Genomic DNA, 19,748 nt, shown 5'->3' with positions numbered 1-19,748 from the left:
AAATTACATGGAAAATGTACATGTAATTAAATTACATAAAGTCCACGTTTTTGGCTTAATTCTTTTTTTTTGAGTGTAGTCAGTGAATGTAAAAAATACAGTTTTATGAGAAAATTAATAGGACTTAAAAAAAAAACCCGGACACCATAAAATAAGGCTTTTATTGACTCATGTTAGAGCTTAATTTATCTTTAACATTGACGAGCTGTAATGTACATTTCAAAGATAGCTCTACTCTGTGTTCCTGTCTCATCTCTCCACAGTTGTCCCAGAGGAGCAGCTCCAGGGAGCTCCTCCAGGTCATCACTCCTCTCTTCCAGGACCAGCTGTCCTTCAGGCAGCTGCTGGCTGCTGCCTCCAGCCTCATGTGTGGCTACGCTGAAGGAGCTTTCTCCAGAGTCGCCTCCTTTAACTGGTACGAGGACAATAACTACAAAGCCTTCCTGGGAATCAGCAGCGGCGGAGCACGGCGCCCCTACACCTACGACAACAGCACCAGTGAGTATTAGAGGCCTTATAGTCCAGACAGATTTCAGAATAAAGGCCTCCTATAAGAAGTGAGGAGCATTTATGGGTACAAGTCAGGAACCGGCCTAGCTTACATATCTCAAAGGTGCTGAGTCCAAAAAAAATGGTTCCCAAGCGGAATTTTGAGTTTTTGACCTTCTAATTTGTATCAAATGGCCACCAAATTGCCCATCTTGCTCAGTCATTGGACCATTTCCCCTTAGTTTTTTTGTAAGTAGGCAATCAAAGATGAGGAAATTAAGTTTCTGGATCTATAGTCTAGAGTCAGAGCAAGGATATAGTGGAGGCTCAGTGTCTTTTTTATGTATATATATGTATGCAAAATACCAACTGGAACATTTAAAAGTGATATTGATTGAATATTTATGTCGGCCTTAAAAAAATGACACAAATAATGCTTAATTTCACCTTAAAAGTTGGTATTATATATATATAAGACACAGCATTACCAAAAAAGACGCAAAATGACCAAAAAAAGAGACAAAATTACCAAAAAAAGGAAACAAAATGACCAAAAAAGAGACAAAATGATCAAAGAAAGACACAAAATGACAGAAAAAAAAAATTATGTAAAAAACAAGACACAAAATTACTAATAAAAGACACAAAATTACTTTTTAAAAATAATTTAGTGTTTTTTCAGTAATTTTGTGTCTTTTTTGGTTGTGCAAATTCCTAAGTGGAGATTTAGATTTATTCACTTCTTCCTACAGGCCTTTAAATATACGTTATAATTAAAAAACTGGTTCTTGACATGTCTTTTTTTTGGAGTAAGACTTTTTTAATTGGTGTTAAATATTACTGGATCTCCAGGTTTATGACAGACGCACGGTACACTATCACTTTCATTCCCTTTGCTAAGGAGGTGTGATTTCACTTATGCTTTTGTGTTAGCTTGCCAAATATCTCAAAACCTAAATATTTGATTGAAATGTGCTGATAGTTAGGCCATGTTCTAAACAAACTATTCTCCTTTTCAACCACACATTTTCTAAATCATCACCTCACCAGTATTGTTCGGATTTTAAAAATTCAGCCCTCCGAAAAGCCTTGACAGGAAGCACACTGAAGCAATAACTCGTGTTTTATCCTTGGTCTTCTTTTATTTGTTACAAAATGACCACAGGTGACCACAAATCACCTGAAATGATTAATCCAAAAACAACAAGTTACATACAATAATATTAATGAAATTGTAGCTTTAAATAGCTATTTTTACTTTTTACATTAAACAAGCATTTACTATTTTTAAATATAATCAAATGTCTTCTTATGAATTAAAGTAATGAATTGCAGTAACATAGTAACCCAAAAACGTAAACACAGTGTCTTAGCTAAACATTAGCAGTTAACTGCTAGCAACACCTAACTAAGTGCTAGCCTGAAAGCTAATGAAGTTAGCCCTATGCTAACGGGAGTTAGCGACAATGCTAACGCTAACCGCGAGCGCTAAATAACACTCTCAAGCCTGCCTAACAGTGCAGTAAACATCAACAATACATTATATTTATAAGACACACATTATTAGCAGTCTATTTCTTAGCTAGCTGCAGCATTGGAATGTGCAAAAAACTGTTCCATCCATTTCCCAAATTCTCTTTCAATAGAATGTTCCATGTGTTTAATGCATCACTTTCCCTGCAGCTCCTCACTGCAACGATCTGATGAAGGAGCTGGAGTCTAACCCGGTCACCAGGATGGTGTGGAGCTCCATCAAGCCCATGCTGATGGGACAGATCCTCTACGCCCCCGACTCACCAGCTGTCAGAAAGATCATACGAAACGTAAGCAGCACTTGGTGGATGCGTTTATCCAAAGCATGGTGCAGAACCATAGTTTAATACAGTAGTTCTCAACCTTTCTGAGTCGCGACCCCCAATTTAACATGCATGTTGTCCGCGACCCCCGCTCACTGAACACAATCTCACACACACAGTTCAGATCACCCAAAAAAAGAAACAAAATGACCACAAAAAGGAAACAAAATGACCAAAAAAGGAAACAAAATGACCAAAAAAGACACAAAATGACCAAAAAAGGAAACAAAATGACAAAAAAGACACAAAATGACTTAAAAAAAGACACAAAATGACCAAAAAGGAAACAAAATGACAAAAAAGACACAAAATGACAAAAACAAGACACAAAATGACTAAAAAAAACACAAAATGACCAAAAATGTTGTGTTCAAAATGATTTGGCGACCCCCAGAAATCATCTCGCGACCCCAATTGGGGTCCCGACCCCAAGGTTGTGAACAGCTGGTTTAATACACTTCAGATAGTGGACATCCATCCTGTAACCTTGTTATAATATTAACATTCTAGTGATTTTTTTCGTCACATTCTGCATATACACTGAAAGGCTATCAACAAGAAAGACAAAAACAGCTAGAAACGGACACAAAACAAGAACAAATAGAGGCCAAAGGGCCCAAAGTCTCATAATCCTCTCATGCTTATTTCAAGTTTCTAATAGACATGATGCATTTTATTTTTTGGGGTTATTGAGAGATAATAAAATATGTATACAAATAGATAAGGATTTTCCAGATCACCAGCGATAGATATCTGTTACTTTGTGACATCACTATGTTTAATTCTCTTCTTCTGCAGTGAACAAAGCGTTTCCCCTCTATAGGGGATCATCTTTCCTCGTGTCATGTCCAGCTCTTTGATTCTAGATGTAGATAGTGTTGGTGGAAGCCCTCCGGGGGGGGCAGCAGTCATGGATGGCTTGGTTCAATGGAAGATTCAATGGAAGAACAGGCTGAGGCTGTGGTGACTAGCACTCAGTCGCCTGGCGCCATGGCGTTCTCTCTGTTATGTAAGCAGCAAGAGTCTGTCCTTAAAGACGTGTGATCACACACAAAGAGACGCACACACTCGCATTTCCTCCTTCCTGACCTTTAATACCCTCTTTGTTTGCCTCCTTCCTCAGATTGGGATCTTAATTGCACTCAGAAAGTAATGACTAAGGGGTTAATCCATTACTTTAGCAGACCAACAACATGAACCTCTTTGTTCTTTTCCTTTAACTCTGTCATGCATCACTTTGTTTCAGAAGAAACTTAAAGTGATGCACCATGCACTGAAACATGTTTTCAGCCTTTATGTGACTCCTCTGGTGGCTGGTCTGCATCCTGCCATCACTTCTCCTTTATTAGTTACTTTAAACACATCGAGTTTGATATTCTTACACAGTTTAGTCCATTCACTGAACAATTTTTGATTTAAACTCAAGTAAATAATGAGGTACATACTTTACAGTTCACACTGCAAAAAAAGAAAAGTTGGGTGAACTCAAAATTTCAAGGCAACAAACTTCGGTAAAATTTTAAGTTGGACAATTAAACTAAATATTTTAAGTCTTGTTTTTGAGTTTGCTCAACTCTGAATTCAGATTTTTGTCAACTCAACTGTTAATTGTACTAACTTATAATTTTACATTGTAATAACTTTTAATCCTTACTTCTGCTAACTTCTGCAATGTGCTGAATTGGCACGATTGTAACGCCGCTATGAAATGTCAGCTAATGTTGCGACCACAATTTAGAGTTAGCATTGATACGCTAATGGCTACTCTTGTAGCTGTAACAAGCAGCGCCGCTAGCATCAGTTAGCCGCTAGCATCAGTTAGCCGCTAGCTTTCGCTAATGACCGAATTTCACCACTTTCCCGCATTTCCCAACAAAGAAATAAGAGTTATCAGAACTATTGTCCCTTGTTGTGAACCCCAACTTAAAGATATAAGTAACAACAACTCACCAACTTGTTTTTGAGCAGACAACTGGCTTCCTTTGTTGTGCTAACTTACATTATTGCCCTAAATGTCAATCATTTATATTTCCAAGTTTTACCAACTTAAATCACTGTTTTAGGCCAAAAAATACAAGTTGGCTTTTTTGCAGTGCATACATGTTTGAGATGGTGTTGGAACTTCAGCAATATGATATGATATGATATGTACATTACCCTTTTGCATGTAAATGATGCATCTCATAATGGGAACCACAAGTGTTTCATTAAGTCTGAACTTGTGTAAATGAACTTGCTACTTTGTAGGTGTATGCTAAGTTAAGCGCAAACATCTTGGCCCAAATTCCTCCACTCCCCCCTGAAGAAATCACCTCCAGGACCCCCTGTCTGTCCTCCCCGAGCTATTTTAAACTGCCTCAGGGAATGAGGAAGCATCACTTGTGGGAACCTGACTGGGATTCACTGGGCCGGCTGAATGCATTCGGCCAGTTGTCACCAACAGCCTCCATTGTCACCCCGGCTCCATTGTCCCCATTGTCACCCAAAATCAGACACACACAAGAGGAAGGCGTTTAATTGGGTGTACTCTTGAGCGCTTTCATCCCCCACTGCACATGAGTGAATACTGAAACAGCCAGCCTTTGGTATTTGCCTCACAAAGCACTGTACCCACACACATCCAGGGTTTTAACGATAAGCGTGCAGTAAATATTTGACGATTTGGCACAGAGTGCATTTGTTGCACAGTTGCTGGTTATCTGAACAGGCCCGCGGGAATTCTTTGTGTGAGAATGTGTGTGTTGTCTTTGCAAAGCCTGTTTTCACAGAGAGTTTGATGTGGGAATGGTATGCAGCAGGAGATTAGGAAAACTGTGACAATGTGTGCCTTAGACTTGGTGAATGTCATGTACACATACACACGCGTACATTCAAGTTTTCCCAACATGTTGGTTTCTTATACATGTGTGAACAATGTATGTATTTGCATGTGTTTCCATATTTCTGGATGGTGTGCACCAAGACATGGGCATTGGTGAGAATAGTTTTTGCTGAAGTTTATTTTTGATAACAATTTCCTGTCCTTCTAATGTTGACACACCAGTCACGCACACACACATTTCTTTCTCTTTTGCAGGCAAACACTACATTTGAGGAGCTGGAGAGGCTGAGGGTGATGGGGAAGGCCTGGGAGGAAGTGGCTCCTCAGATCTGGGCTTTTTTCCAAGATGGAGTCCAAGTCAAGATGATCCGGGTAGGAAAACAATAAAGTGTGACTGAATAACTAGGTTACAGTAGTACACCAGTGCACTAAATGTAATAAAAACACTCATTTAAGTTTCTCAAATCACGTTTGTTGTTAATATACAACCAAGTGTTAACAAAAACTGCATGCAAGATCACTGCATTTAACCTCCTGTGGCCCTGCGTCCTCATATGTGGACATTTCATTTTAGGTTTTCTGGACCTTATACTTAATTATAACAAGTTGTCCTCAGTAGTACACACTCTTGAAAAAGCACAATACATCAATCAGTGTAAAAATCAGATGGCAGCATCTTGGTAAAGTCAATCAGCAGCTTATCCCCAGACAAAAGTGGACCAGGTACAAAATCTGATCTCATTTTATGGTTAAAACTTGTTTATTTGTGCTTAATAATGTTTGTAGTTTGACTACTTTTTAGCAATAGCAACAAGCTACGACACTGCTAATCAGGAAGTACTCATTTGAGAATGAATAGACTTTAACTATCGTTCTTCCAAAGAGTGTGTAAACGTAAGGAAATAAAACGTTCTATAGACTGGTGAATTAATTGTTATACAGTAAAATTAACCCATTATTTTTTTTCAAAAACTACTTCCTGTTCAAAGACAATGCTTAGTTTTTGTACTTATCAGGTCCTACAAATCTAAAATATCTAGGAGAAACTAACAATACATACCAAACAAAAGCTCGGGTCTCAGGAGGATAAATGAACTAACAGCTGACTGAGAGGGATTCTAACCGTCTCAACCAAAGTGAATGTAAACATGCTTTATCCAACTGGTATGGTGCCTCGCTATAGTTGTGTTTTTAACAGTATCTGCTATTTTTATAGCTTTTTCCCAAAAGGTAACACCCATTACAGCCCTGCATCTTGTATTCTTCACTAGAAGGAACCCTATAGGGCACTTCTTTTCATTATATCCACCATACAGGCATCCAAAAGGGCACTTTTCCTTTATGCTGCCAACATGGGGGGATCAAGGGGAGTGGTGGCCTGTTGCTTCTGCTTTCTAACAATTTTAATGCTTTGATTGTGTTGATTTTTGTTTATGTACACTACTGGTAAAAAGTTTTAGAACACACCAACTTTTCCAGAATTTAATTGAAAATGATGCAGTTTAATGTCTCAGTGTACTCTGAAATTAATGCACATTTGCAACATTTACAATTCTTTATTGAGCATGATAGTGTTTTGAAAGTAAAAAAAAGATTCAAAATCACATTTTATGTTGGACTAAAGGACTAAAAAAAGACACAAAATGACTAAAAAGACATCAAAAGACACAAAATGACTAAAAAAAAGACACAAAATGACTTACAAAGACATGAAAAGAATTAAAAAATGGACAAAATAGCCCAAGACTCCATAGAGTTAAGTTGTTAACCCATTTCTTGTTCCCTGAAAAAGGCCTACTTGTATAATTCTGAAATGTACATTATTTTCCAGTTTTGGTTAAGCTTACCTTTTTTTATTTACCTCTGGCAGTTCACCACTTACCTTTGGACCCTTTCAAGCTGTTCATTTGACTTGAACTGCTTGAAGTTCAATAAAAAACTGGAAAAGTTGGGGTGTTCTAAAACTTTTGACCGGTAGTGTATATACTGTATGTTGCATTTTCTTTCCCTTTTTCTTTGGCTTTGTTGTGAAAACTGTATTGTGTTCCTGCTGGTGTCTCAGCTATATCTATATATATATAATATCTTCCTTTTGTTTCAGGACACAATCTGTAATCCATCAGTGATGGATTTCATCGACAGGAATCTGGAGGAGGCGCCGTTCTCCTCCAAACACATCCTCAACTTCCTGTCCAACGGCCCACCGGAGGACCGGCCAGACGACGTTCCTCAATTTGACTGGCGAGACATCTTCAACCTCACTGACCGGGTGATTCGGATGCTCAACCAGTATGGGGATGTGAGTAAATCTTTGGTTGGAGCATTTCCTTCATCTTGCAGTCTTGCCTCTGAAACAGCCCTGCCTGAGGAATGTGTATAGGCATGTAGAATTATATTGACTAGACAAAGGGGGCTCCACATTTCAAGATGAAAATAAGGTGTCAGGATTGTTTTTTTGCTGTCTCTCACTGGTCTGACAGCAGGAATGTGGCCTGTTTTTCCACATTTCATTCCACCTGAGATGTCAAGTTCTAGGAAAGGCTATTCATGAAATAATCCAATTAAGCACAGGTCTTGTTGTTGATTTCAATACACTGGTTAGCTCAATACCTCTCTTGACGTGACGTGAGCGTTTAGATAAGCTGTCTTTGGACTCTGCAATTTGTCCGCCCATCCAGAGACATGGAGCTCTACCCAGGTGGGCGAGAGCCAGAGCAACAAACTTGCTGTCGAGTCTCTTTTGTTTACTGCTGATGGAGTGGAGGATAAAACCAGAACAACATCACAAACCTTCTCTTGTGAGGGCCCTCCACATTTAGTTTACCAATGCATTGAAACAAAGTTAAAATCAGCCCGTTCCATGCGGAGGCTAATGGGGATGAGAGGCCTATCGCTCTGGGGGGTGACACGGGGGCACCTCAGGGCAATGCTGGGTGCATGGTTGCTGCTCTTTGTTTTTGTCCAAGTTGAAGCTTACAGCACTTGAGTGTGACAGGGAGAGTGGGAACGATTGAGGCCGATTAGATACAGCTGTCACTCCGTCCACCGTCCTTTATAGAGCGCCAACAATGACCGTGGGCTTGACGGCTGGTTGGCTGCACGTTGGTGGTATGATGCGTATCACTGTTAGAATGAGAACGCTTGAGTGAATCAAGGGACGGTCTTTGAGATTTAAATAATTTGTTGGGTGGGTTTAGTGTACATTGTGTCTGTAAATGCATATATGCATGCATTTTGGATGTATGCCTGTGTTTGCATGGCAAATAATTGTGTGTCTGTGTGTTTTGGGCTCTGTGAATGGGATCTCTGGGGTAAATTGTTGTTTTGGAGTGTTTCCCTTTGGATCACGGCCCTCCCTATTTGCATTAGCCTACAGTGAATGGCTATGTCAGATACGCTTTGCAGGGAAAAGACAACCACTGCTAAGTTTCTCTCCAAATGTGGCTGTAGAGTGAGGATCAGAGGGACTGGAGCCAACACTGGCATCTCTGGGTTTTTACCCTTTCAGCCACACTGGCGGTCCGGCTCTAGGGATGGCTGGTTAGTCCACTGCTTTGGTCCAGACTGAAATATCTCACTTACAATGGAAGTGATTGCCATTAAAGTTTGCACAAATATTCATGATCCTCAAAGTATAAATAAATATTGACTTTAGTGAGCATTTACTGCCATTAGAGTGTCAAAATGTCCACTCATCCAGTGAAATATATCATTGGATGAACAGTTTTGTACTTATAATCATATTTAGCCTATTGACTTTGGTGATCCTCTGACTTGTTTCTCTAGTTCGACCATAACCAGGTTTCCAACTTCCACTCTCTTGAGGCAGTTTTTGCCTTAGTCCAAAAAAAGTTAAGGCGTTAAATGGCATACTGATGAGCACGTACTTAATGCTGTAGCTTAGTTTTTTCACTCATAACCCATTGTAAGTGCAGCCTCAAAGAGCTGCTACTGATCATGTAGCTACTGTATAAATAACTGAGCCATGGGTTAGCTAAACTCTACAACCAAAGAATTGACCATTGGCATTTTGAGGTCTTTTTCTGAGTATTTTATGTATAAGAAAATCTTGGTTTGTGTTTTTTAAAGTGCTTTTTCTTGCTGCATTATGTACCTCTCTGGATGTGCCATAGTGTGTGTAAAACTGAGGTAAACAAGGACGTGATTTTGTGGTTATCTTTAAGTGTAATCCAAAATTATGCTTAACACAAATCACTTAAACTGCTGTTTGGCTGCTGCTCTACTCACCCTTTTATTATTATTATTATTATTTTAACACCTGTCCATTTATCTGTCTGTCTGTCCCTCTCTCAGTGTTTACTGCTTGATAAGTTTGTGGCTGTGGCTGACGAAGACACTGTCACTTATCGAGCCTTGGATCTGTTGGAGGACAGCAAGTTCTGGGCGGGCCTTGTCTTTGTGAATATGCACCATTGGACCACGGAGGTCCCGCATCATGTTAAGTTCAAGATCCGGATGGATATTGATGCAGTGGAGCGCACCAACAAGGTCAAAGACAGGTTAGAGACAAGTCCAGTGGGAAGGAAAGGGTACACTGTTAAAAATATCTGTAGATTTTACGGTGAAAAACTGTTAAACCATGACAGTAAAAGACCGTAAAATGATAAATGGGTTAATTCAGTTTCAGTAACAATGAAACACCCTAAATGTATATATCAGCCAAAACACTATTTTTTACTTTTTGGGGGGAAAAATACATTACTTCACTGTAAAATACACTGGCACAGTGAATATAAAATATATGCTAACATATTTACAAGCCATCACTGTAATTTTTAGCATTTATTTTTTGTGAAAATACATTTTCACACTGTTAAATGTACTAAACACCATATCTCTAACAGAAATATACTGTAATATTTAATGGTAAAATCTTTAATCTATGCAGCATTTATAAAATATTTTATTGTCAATCATATCTGCCATATGACAAACAGCGTTTCTTTTGATGGAAAAACGTTTTATTTTTTACGGTAAAATATGGAATAAAATGGCAATCTTAAATGTGAAATCAACAGTGCTAATATCATTTTACCGTAATATTAGAAAAAGTTGCACCGTATTTATTACGGTAAATTTCTGGCAACCACAGCTGCTGGTATTTTACCGTAAAAACAACAGTTTTTTTTACAGTGTAGGTATAACGGTGATGAACTGGGAGAGACTAAATGTATGTATTGATCAGGTATTGGGATCCCGGCCCCAGAGCTGATCCGATGGATGACTTCCGGTATGTTTGGGGCGGCTTCGCTTACCTCCAGGACATCGTGGAGCACGGCATCATCAAGACCCAGACGGGGAAGGAGTGGCCCCTGGGGGTCTACCTCCAGCAGATGCCCTACCCCTGTTATGTGGATGATCTGTGAGTGGAAAACATAGAATAATCTAGTAACTTTCAACAACTTTCACAGCAGAATTCATTGAACATGATAGAATGAAATGATGATGGTGAGAACCACATAATAGTCTAGACCAGGGGTCTCAAACTCAAATTACCTGGGGGCCGCTGGAGGCAGTATCAAAATGACCAAAAAAAGTTACTACCAAAATTACTAAAAATAAATAAATTTAAAAAAAGACAAAATTACCAAAAAAGCCCACAAAATGACAAAAAAGACACAAAATGACTGAAAAACACACAAAATTACTTACAAAAGACACAAAATGACAAAAAATACACATAATTAGCAAAAAAGACACACAATTATTTTTTAAAAAGACACAAAATGACCAAAAGAGACACAAAATGACAGAAAAATAACTAAATTACTTAAAAAAGAAACAAACTGACCAAAAAAGGACACAAAATTATTTTAAAAATGAGACAAAAAGAGACACAAAATGACCAAAAGACACAAAATTACTAAAAAAACCCCACAAAATTACCCAAAAAAACGTAACCAAAGGGACCTTTCACACACAACACGGTAAAGGGCCATTCATATAAAACTCACATTAAACTTTCATATCAAGGTGAGGGCCACAAAAAATCGTTACGAGGGCCGCAATTGCCCCGTGGGCCGCGAGTTTGAGACCCATGGTCTAGACGGATTTCAGAATAAAGGCCTCCTATAAGAAGTGAGGAGCATTTATGGGTACAAGTCAGGAACCGGCCTACCTTACATATCTCAAGGGTGCTGAGTCCAAAAAAAATGGTTCCCAAGCGAAATTTTGAGTTTTTGACCTTCTAATTTGTATCAAATGTCCATCAAATTGCCCATCTTGCTCAGTCGTTGGACCATTTCCCCTTAGTTTTTTTGTAAGTAGGCAATCAAAGATGAGGAAATTAAGTTTCTGGATCTATAGTCTAGAGTCAGAGCAAGGATATAGTGGAGGCTCAGTGTCTTTTTATGTATATATATATGCAAAATACCAACTGGAACATTAAAAGTGATATTGATTGAATAATTATGTCGGCCTTAAAAAACACACAAATAATGCTTAATTTCACCTTAAAAGTTGGTATTATATATATATATATATAAGACACAGCATTACCAAATAAGACACAAAATGACCAAAAAAGACACAAAATGACCAAAAAAAGGAAACAAAATGACCAAAAAAGAGACAAAATGATCAAAGAAAGACACAAAATGACAGAAAAAACACACAAATAATGCTTAATTTCACCTTAAAAGTTGGTATTTTGCATATATATATATATATATATACATAAAAAGACACTGAGCCTCCACTATATCCTTGCTCTGACTCTAGACTATAGATCCAGAAACTTAATTTCCTCATCTTTGATTGCCTACTTACAAAAAAACTAAGGGAAATGGTCCAACGACTGAGCAAGATGGGCAATTTGGCCGCCATGTTGATATGCAAATGAGAAGGTCAAAAACTCAAAATTTCGCTTGGGAACCATTTTTTTGGATTCAGCACCCTTGAAATAAGTAAAGTAGGCCGGTTCCTGACTTGTACCCATAAATGCTCCTCACTTTCACTTTTTGGACACTTCCATCTAGACTATAACTTTAATAAACTGTGTTCTTCTTCTTCTTCTTCTTCTTCTTCTTTGTTCTTCTTCCACATCCAGCTTCATGCTGACGTTGAATCGCTGTTTCCCCGTCTTCATGGTCCTGGCCTGGGTCTACTCTGTGTCCATGATAGTGAAGAGTATAGTCCTGGAGAAGGAGCTCCGGCTGAAGGAGACCCTGAAGGGAATGGGGGTCACCAATGGTGTCATCTGGTCCACCTGGTTCATCGACAGCTTCCTCATGATGGGCACCAGCACCGCTCTGCTCACCGCCATCACCATGGTAACGAAGAATTACCAATAATTAATAACTTCTAAAGATCCTCATTAGACCTGATGTCACAATGGATGTATACTACCGGTCAAAAGTTTTAGAACAGCCCAATTTTTCCAGTTTTTTATTGAAATTCAAGCAGTTCAAGTCAAATGAACAGCTTGAAAGGGTCCAAAGGTAAGTGGTGAACTGCCAGAGGTAAATAAAAAAAGGTAAGCTTAACCAAAACTGGAAAATAATGTACATTTCAGAATTATACAAGTAGGCCTTTTTCAGGGAACAAGAAATGGGTTAACAACTTAACTCTATGGAGTCTTGGGCTATTTTGTCCATTTTTGAATTCTTTTCATGTCTTTGTAAGTCATTTTGTGTCTTTTTTTGGTCATTTTGTGTCTTTTGGTGTCTTTTTTTAGTCATTTTGTGTCTTTTTTTTGGTAATTTTGTCTATTTTTGGTCGTTTTGTGTCTTTTTTTAGTCATTTTGTGTCTTTTTTGGTCATTTTGTGTCTTTTTTTAGTCCTTTAGTCCAACATAAAATGTGATTTTGAATCTTTTTTTTACTCTCAAAACACTATCATGCTCAATAATGAATTTTAAATGTTGCAAATGTGCATTAATTTCAGAGTACACTGAGACATTAAACTGCATCATTTTCAATTAAATTCTGGAAAAGTTGGTGTGTTCTAAAACTTTTGACCAGTAGTGTTTACTTTGCACAAATAATGCAAAGTAAACAAAATACTAATGTTTCTGCTCATGTTAACTTCCAGATATCAGCCAGTTGTGAATCATTAGCAGATTTTTCCCCTTGAAATATTTAACCAATAAGAGTGACTCACTGATTACATACATATAAATCATTAATGAAAGAACTGTGAAAACCATGACATCATGGGAATTATGTCAGTGGCTCTGAAGGAATGTGCTGCTGGTCATTGATTAACTAACGCTATGTTGTAAAGTCATCTCATAGTCAGAGCTGATACTACAGTAAGATGGGCTGCTGGGACCTCTAGTGGATGTTATGTGTAAAACAATATTTTATACCGAGATTACCCAAATAGTATCTATATTTCATGTTACTAATGTGGTATTTATTATCCCTTATCTCACATGGCATGTTGAATAAAAATACTATAAAATTATGTTTCTATATACTTAAAATGCTACGTTTGATTCAAATGATTATACAAAAGTTAAACCTTAGGATTATTCTGAATTTATTGTAAAAACACAGCATCCTAGATCATTTAAGCACTATATCAACCCAGATATCAAATTTAACGCATATGTTACATTGTCATAGTGTAAAACATATAAAAAAGTTTAAAGTTATTAAATGTCCTAAGTCCCTATTTCCTTATTTCCTTATGCCCTTCTCCTCCATCCACATATACACTACTGGTCAAAAGTTTTAGAACACACCAACTTTTCCAGAATTTAATTGAAAATGATGCAGTTTAATATCTCAGTGTACTCTGAAATTAATGCACATTTGCAACATTTAAAATTCTTTATTGAGCATGATAGTGTTTTGAAAGTAAAAAAAAGATTCAAAATCACATTTTATGTTGGACTAAAGGACTAAAAAAAGACACAAAATGACCAAAAAAATACACCAAAAGTCACAAAATGACCAAAAAAGACACAAAATGACCAAAAAAATACACCAAAAGTCATAAAATGACCAAAAAAGACACAAAATGACTAAAAAAGACACAAAATGACCATAAAAAGACACAAAATGACCAAAAAAGGACCCAGAATGACTAAAAAAAGACACAAAATGACTTACAAAGACATGAAAAGAATTCAAAAATGGACAAAATAGCCCAAGACTCCATAGAGTTAAGTTGTTAACCCATTTCTTGTTCCCTGAAAAAGGCCTACTTGTATAATTCTGAAATGTACATTATTTTCCAGTTTTGGTTAAGCTTACCTTTTTTTATTTACCTCTGGCAGTTCACCACTTACCTTTGGACCCTTTCAAGCTGTTCATTTGACTTGAACTGCTTGAATTTCAATAAAAAATGGAAAAATTGGGGTGTTCTAAAACTTTTGACCGGTAGTGTATACATTTAGTTTCCCTGGGCATGCATTGCAATTAAAGTCATCTCTCTCTCTCTCTCTCTCTCTCTCTCTCTCTCTTTCCCTCTCTCTCTCTTTCTGTCTCTCTCTCTCTCTCTCTCTCTCTCTCTCTCTCTCTCTCTCTCAGGGAGGAAGGGTGCTGAACTACAGCAACGGCTTCATCCTCTTCCTCTTTCTGCTGACCTTCACTACAGCGACCATCATGCAGTGCTTCCTCCTCAGCGTGTTCTTCAACCACGCCAACCTGGCAGCAGCGTGCTGCGGCATCGTTTACTTCGCTCTTTACCTGCCGCACATCTTCTGCTTCGCCTGGCAGGACCACATCACCAAGGACATGAAGATCCTGGTGGTGGGTTCACATCTCAGCACCTACAGCTGAAACCAGAAGTTTACATACACTATATAAAAAGACACATATGCTTTTTTTCTCACTGTCTGACATGAAATCAGAGAATCACTTTTCCTGTTTTAGGTCCGTTCGGATTACCAAAATTATTTCTATTTGCTAAATTCCAGAATAATGAGAGAAGGATTTTTTAGACATTTTTTATGACTTTCTTCAAAGTCAGAAGTTTACATACACTAACATTATTATGCCTTGAAACTATCTGGGAAAGCCCAGATGATGATGTCATGTCTTTGGAAGCTTCTGATTGGTTTATTGACAACATTAGAGTTAATTAGAGAAATAATTTTGGTATTGCTAACGGACCTAAAACAAGAAAAAGTGATTGTCTGATTTCATGTCAGACAGTGAGAAAAAAAGCATATGTGTCTTTTTATATAGTGTATGTAAACTTCTGGTTTCAACTGTACATCTGTCTTTAAATGAAAAAGCAACCTCAGATACACTAATTATTACATTTTAGCTACAGCACAGGATTAACCTGCTCACAATCTTTCATCTTGACAGTTCCTATGTATTTATTTTTTTCAAACCATTTTTTTTAACACAAAACTAGTTGTTCTTCCTGAGTTATATCACAGACCTGTTAGCATTATAACCACGGCGAGCTAATCTCAAGACTAGAAGTGATTCTCAATGCTAATAGTTTTAGTTAAACACTGCCTTACACTAATCTCCCCTCAGAGTCTGCTGTCCCAGGTGGCGTTCGGCTTTGGGACGGAGTACCTGTCCCGGTACGAGGAGCAGGGTCTGGGTCTGCAGTGGGACAACATCAGGACCAGTCCTCTGGAGGGGGACGAGTTCTCCTTCCTCACCTCCATCTGCATGATGGGCCTGGACACCGTGCTGTACGCCCTGCTGGCCTGGTACCTGGACAACGTCTTCCCTGGTCAGTGGAGTACAGAGACATTAAGGCAACGTTTGCTGTAAAAACTTTATTTAACCCTTTGATGCACAACATAATGACCCCCTTCTAATGCACAAGATGGATCAAATATGATCCACATTCATTCCCTTCATGTTATTTATTGCTGCTGTGTGTTTCTGTGCTCTAACTTTTGATATCAACTTATTTTATGATTGAATATTCCAAGTATTCTTTAAATATCTTGTTTTTGATAACAACAGATCATTATTTCATTATTATTTAGATTTTGTATTATTACATAGCTTGCTACTTGGCTAAGTAGCTTGCTAAGCTAACTACTTAGCCAAAAAGTTAGCTAAGTAGTTAGCTTAACAAGCTAAAAAAGGATATGGGTCATTTTTGACCCATGTTGTGCATTAGAAGAGTAGTGACACTAAAAGGGATTTATTTCAAAAATTAATAAAGGAAAACATAAAAATGAGGATGTATGATGATCAAAAACAAACGAATTGAGGAAAACCTGGAATACTGAATGATGAAAATAATTTATTGCAAAGATATAGAACATAAAAACTCTGTCGGGTCACTTTAGACCATGTTGTGCATCAAAGGGTTAACATACATTTATTTACATACTTACTGTAGCCCTTTAAAAAATATATTTTTCTGTTTTTATTACAGGCCAGTATGGAATTGGTCGACCATTTTACTTCCCCTTCCTGCCCTGTTATTGGCTCAACAGTGTTGCTCCAGCTTCAGGTGAGCTTACTTACTAATTTATATACCATACTCACTAAAGACCTTTAGTCTGTTTTAAAAATCCTTTCCTTTGTATCCAAAGGCAACAACAATCTGGAGTTGGATAAAAAAGGCTTTGATAACCTGGCAAACAAAACGCAAGGAGAGCAGCAGAAAAGGCAGAAGGAGGAGAACCAAGAGAAGGAGAAGACTCCGGAGGAGGAGGAGGAGGAGGAGGCCTCCTGTGAACACCAGCGGGAGAGACTGGAGAAGGAGAACCAGGCTGAGGAGAACCAGGACAGAGACGGTACTAGACTTCTATTTTGGTTCTGTGTGCAAAGCTACAAAGGACAAAATTACAAAGAAATGTGTTAAATCATAACCAAAGCATTTTTACATTGTACACTGTAAAAAAAACCCTCTTGTTTTTACGGTAAAAAACTGGCAGCTGTGGTTGCCAGAACTTTACCGTAATAAATACGGTGCAACTTTTAAAAAATATTACGGTAAAATGATATTAGCACTGTTGATTTCACATTTAAGCTTGCCATTTCATTCCATATTTTACCGTAAAAGATAAAAAGTTTTTCCATCAAAAGAAAGGCTGTTCTGCCATATGATTGACAAGAAAATATTTTATAAATGCTGCATGAATTAAAGATTTTACCATTAAATATTACAGTTTATTTCTGTTAGAGATATGGTGTTTAGTACATTTAACAGTTAGAAAAAGTATTTTTACAAAAAATAAATGCAAAAATGATGGCTTGTATATATATTACAGTATATTTTTGCTACAAACACGGTGCCAGTGTATTTTACAGTGGAGTAATGTATTTATTTTTTTTAAAGTAAAAAATATTGTTTTGGCTGATATAAACATTTACAGTATTTCATTGTTACTGAAACAGAATTAACTCATTTATCATTTTACGGTCTTTTACTGTCATGGTTTAACAGTTTTTCACTTTAAAATCTACAGACATTTTTTACAGTGTATCTTTCTGGAAAAAATCATATTCTACAACAGGGAATATACAACACAGTTCTATCATGGTTTCAGGATTCTTATGGTGCTCAAAATGGTGTTTTCAAGGTTTGGAAGTGTCACATCTGAAACATTAAACTTATTTATGTTTGAATTTTTCACCTTTCTGTAAAATGCTGTCAAGAAACATCATTTAGGTTGTTTAATTAGCAAACTGTATGTGCAGCATGTACTGTATATGTAATTTACCACAGCTCTAAGGTCCTGGAAGACCTTTGTAGTGGCAATTTTGTCCGAAAAAATAACAAAATTAAACTTAAAACAAACTTAATCAAAATGCCACTGATGCACCATGAGCGTGTGGTGTCCATGCATGATTGTTAGATCATTAGAAGGTTTATTTGATCCATTGCGAGCAAGCAAACAAAAGAACAAAGAAACATGGCTCCTGCTGGTAATAAACCATCGGCCCCCCAGGTGCATGCTGGTCCTCTGACCTCTGACCCTCCTACCTAGAGAACATCAACCCAAACTCCATAAAACACAAAATATAATATGTAAACTAAATATGCTAAACAATAATGATGATTAAACTAAACAATTAACTAGCAAAACAAAATATGATCAAAATAAACAAATGTCTAGAATAATCAAACAATACTCATTGTTAATAATAAACTAAACAGACAACTAAATATTAACAAGAACTAAGTGAGATAATTTGAATTTGACATTGGAAAAATGATGTTTTATTACACATCATATTGTTGTTTATCATGTTATTTGTCTGTCTCTGCTTGATGTCTGAAGAGCACATTACAGCATAATTGCATATATAATTCATTACAAATCTTATTAATGATGCTGATGTGATATTTCTCTAAGCAAACGATTGATCTCCGTTCAGGATTAAAACTATCTCTGTGTTTGTTCTCACTTTCCCTCTCTGCCACTCAGATTCTCTCTGTGGGAACACACTGGCCTTCTGTGTGTTTACCAGTTTACATTACTGGGAGATGTGAACACACAGTTTCATGCTGAGTTAATCAGTGATGGAAGCTGTTTTCCCTCTACCATATGGCATTGTAGTTGTCTGATCACATAGTATGTTTATATCATATATACATATATATATATATATATATATATATATATACACTACCGGTCAAAAGTTTTAGAACAGCCCAATTTTTCCAGTTTTTTATTGAAATTCAAGCAGTTCAAGTCAAATGAACAGCTTGAAAGGGTCCAAAGGTAAGTGGTGAACTGCCAGAGGTAAATAAAAAAAGGTAAGCTTAACCAAAACTGGAAAATAATGTACATTTCAGAATTATACAAGTAGGCCTTTTTCAGGGAACAAGAAATGGGTTAACAACTTAACTCTATGGAGTCTTGGGCTATTTTGTCCATTTTTCAATTATTTTCATGTCTTTGTAAGTCATTTTGTGTCTTTTTGTGTCTTTTTTTAGTCATTTTGTGTCTTTTTTTTGGTCATTTTATGTCTTTTTTTTAGTTCTTTAGTCCAACATAAAATGTGATTTTGAATCTTTTTTTTACTTTCAAAACACTATCATGCTCAATAAAGAATTTTAAATTTTGCAAATGTGCATTAATTTCAGAGTACACTGAGACATTAAACTGCATCATTTTCAATGAAATTCTGGAAAAGTTGGTGTGTTCTAAAACTTTTGACCAGTAGTGTGTATATATATATATATATATATATATATATGGGGAATAAAGTTGCACTTTTATTACTTTCTGATAATATTAATATATCATTTCATGGTTTGTTTTTATGCAGACATTTTTGTCCTCCAATGTAACATGGAGGAGTTTTTTAAGGGTTGCACAAGAGTTTACATTATGTTGCTTTGCTAACTTCAAAGACAAGTGTGTTTAATGGATGAAATTAGTAACATACAGTACATATATCTGCTTGTCTCTGCTGTTTGCAGGTCAGACGTTCTTCGAAGCCGAGCCGGAGGACCTGGTGAAAGGTGTTTGCATCCAGAACCTGGTGAAGAAGTTCAGCGGCAGCCTGACTCCAGCTGTGGACGGCCTCAGCCTCAACTTCTATGAGAGCCAGATTACTGCCTTCCTGGGCCAGAATGGAGCCGGGAAGACCACCACCATGTACGCACAACACACACACACACAGCAACCATAAGAGCTGAACATGTAAAAAGCTCTAAGGCCCCGTTTACACCAG

General features: G+C 37.2%; 1 protein-coding gene across 1 annotated transcript in view; it reads left to right on the top strand.

Moving 5' to 3' along the window:
- abca4a (ATP-binding cassette, sub-family A (ABC1), member 4a) overlaps positions 1–19,748 on the top strand; it is a 68,805-nt gene that overhangs the window by 17,790 nt on the left and 31,267 nt on the right. Inside the window, exons 8-19 of the mRNA XM_059327504.1 lie at positions 264–498; positions 2,173–2,312; positions 5,422–5,538; positions 7,268–7,465; positions 9,481–9,686; positions 10,373–10,549; positions 12,236–12,458; positions 14,664–14,885; positions 15,627–15,831; positions 16,492–16,569; positions 16,652–16,879; positions 19,495–19,672. Coding sequence (XP_059183487.1) covers positions 264–498; positions 2,173–2,312; positions 5,422–5,538; positions 7,268–7,465; positions 9,481–9,686; positions 10,373–10,549; positions 12,236–12,458; positions 14,664–14,885; positions 15,627–15,831; positions 16,492–16,569; positions 16,652–16,879; positions 19,495–19,672 — 2,207 coding nt within the window. The remainder of the gene's footprint in view (positions 1–263; positions 499–2,172; positions 2,313–5,421; positions 5,539–7,267; positions 7,466–9,480; positions 9,687–10,372; positions 10,550–12,235; positions 12,459–14,663; positions 14,886–15,626; positions 15,832–16,491; positions 16,570–16,651; positions 16,880–19,494; positions 19,673–19,748) is intronic.

Source organism: Centropristis striata, chromosome 23, assembly GCF_030273125.1.
Source record: "Centropristis striata isolate RG_2023a ecotype Rhode Island chromosome 23, C.striata_1.0, whole genome shotgun sequence".
Taxonomy (NCBI): Eukaryota; Metazoa; Chordata; class Actinopteri; order Perciformes; family Serranidae; genus Centropristis; species Centropristis striata.
Note: the sequence above shows the minus strand (reverse complement) of the source record. Positions and strands in the feature narration are given on the sequence as shown.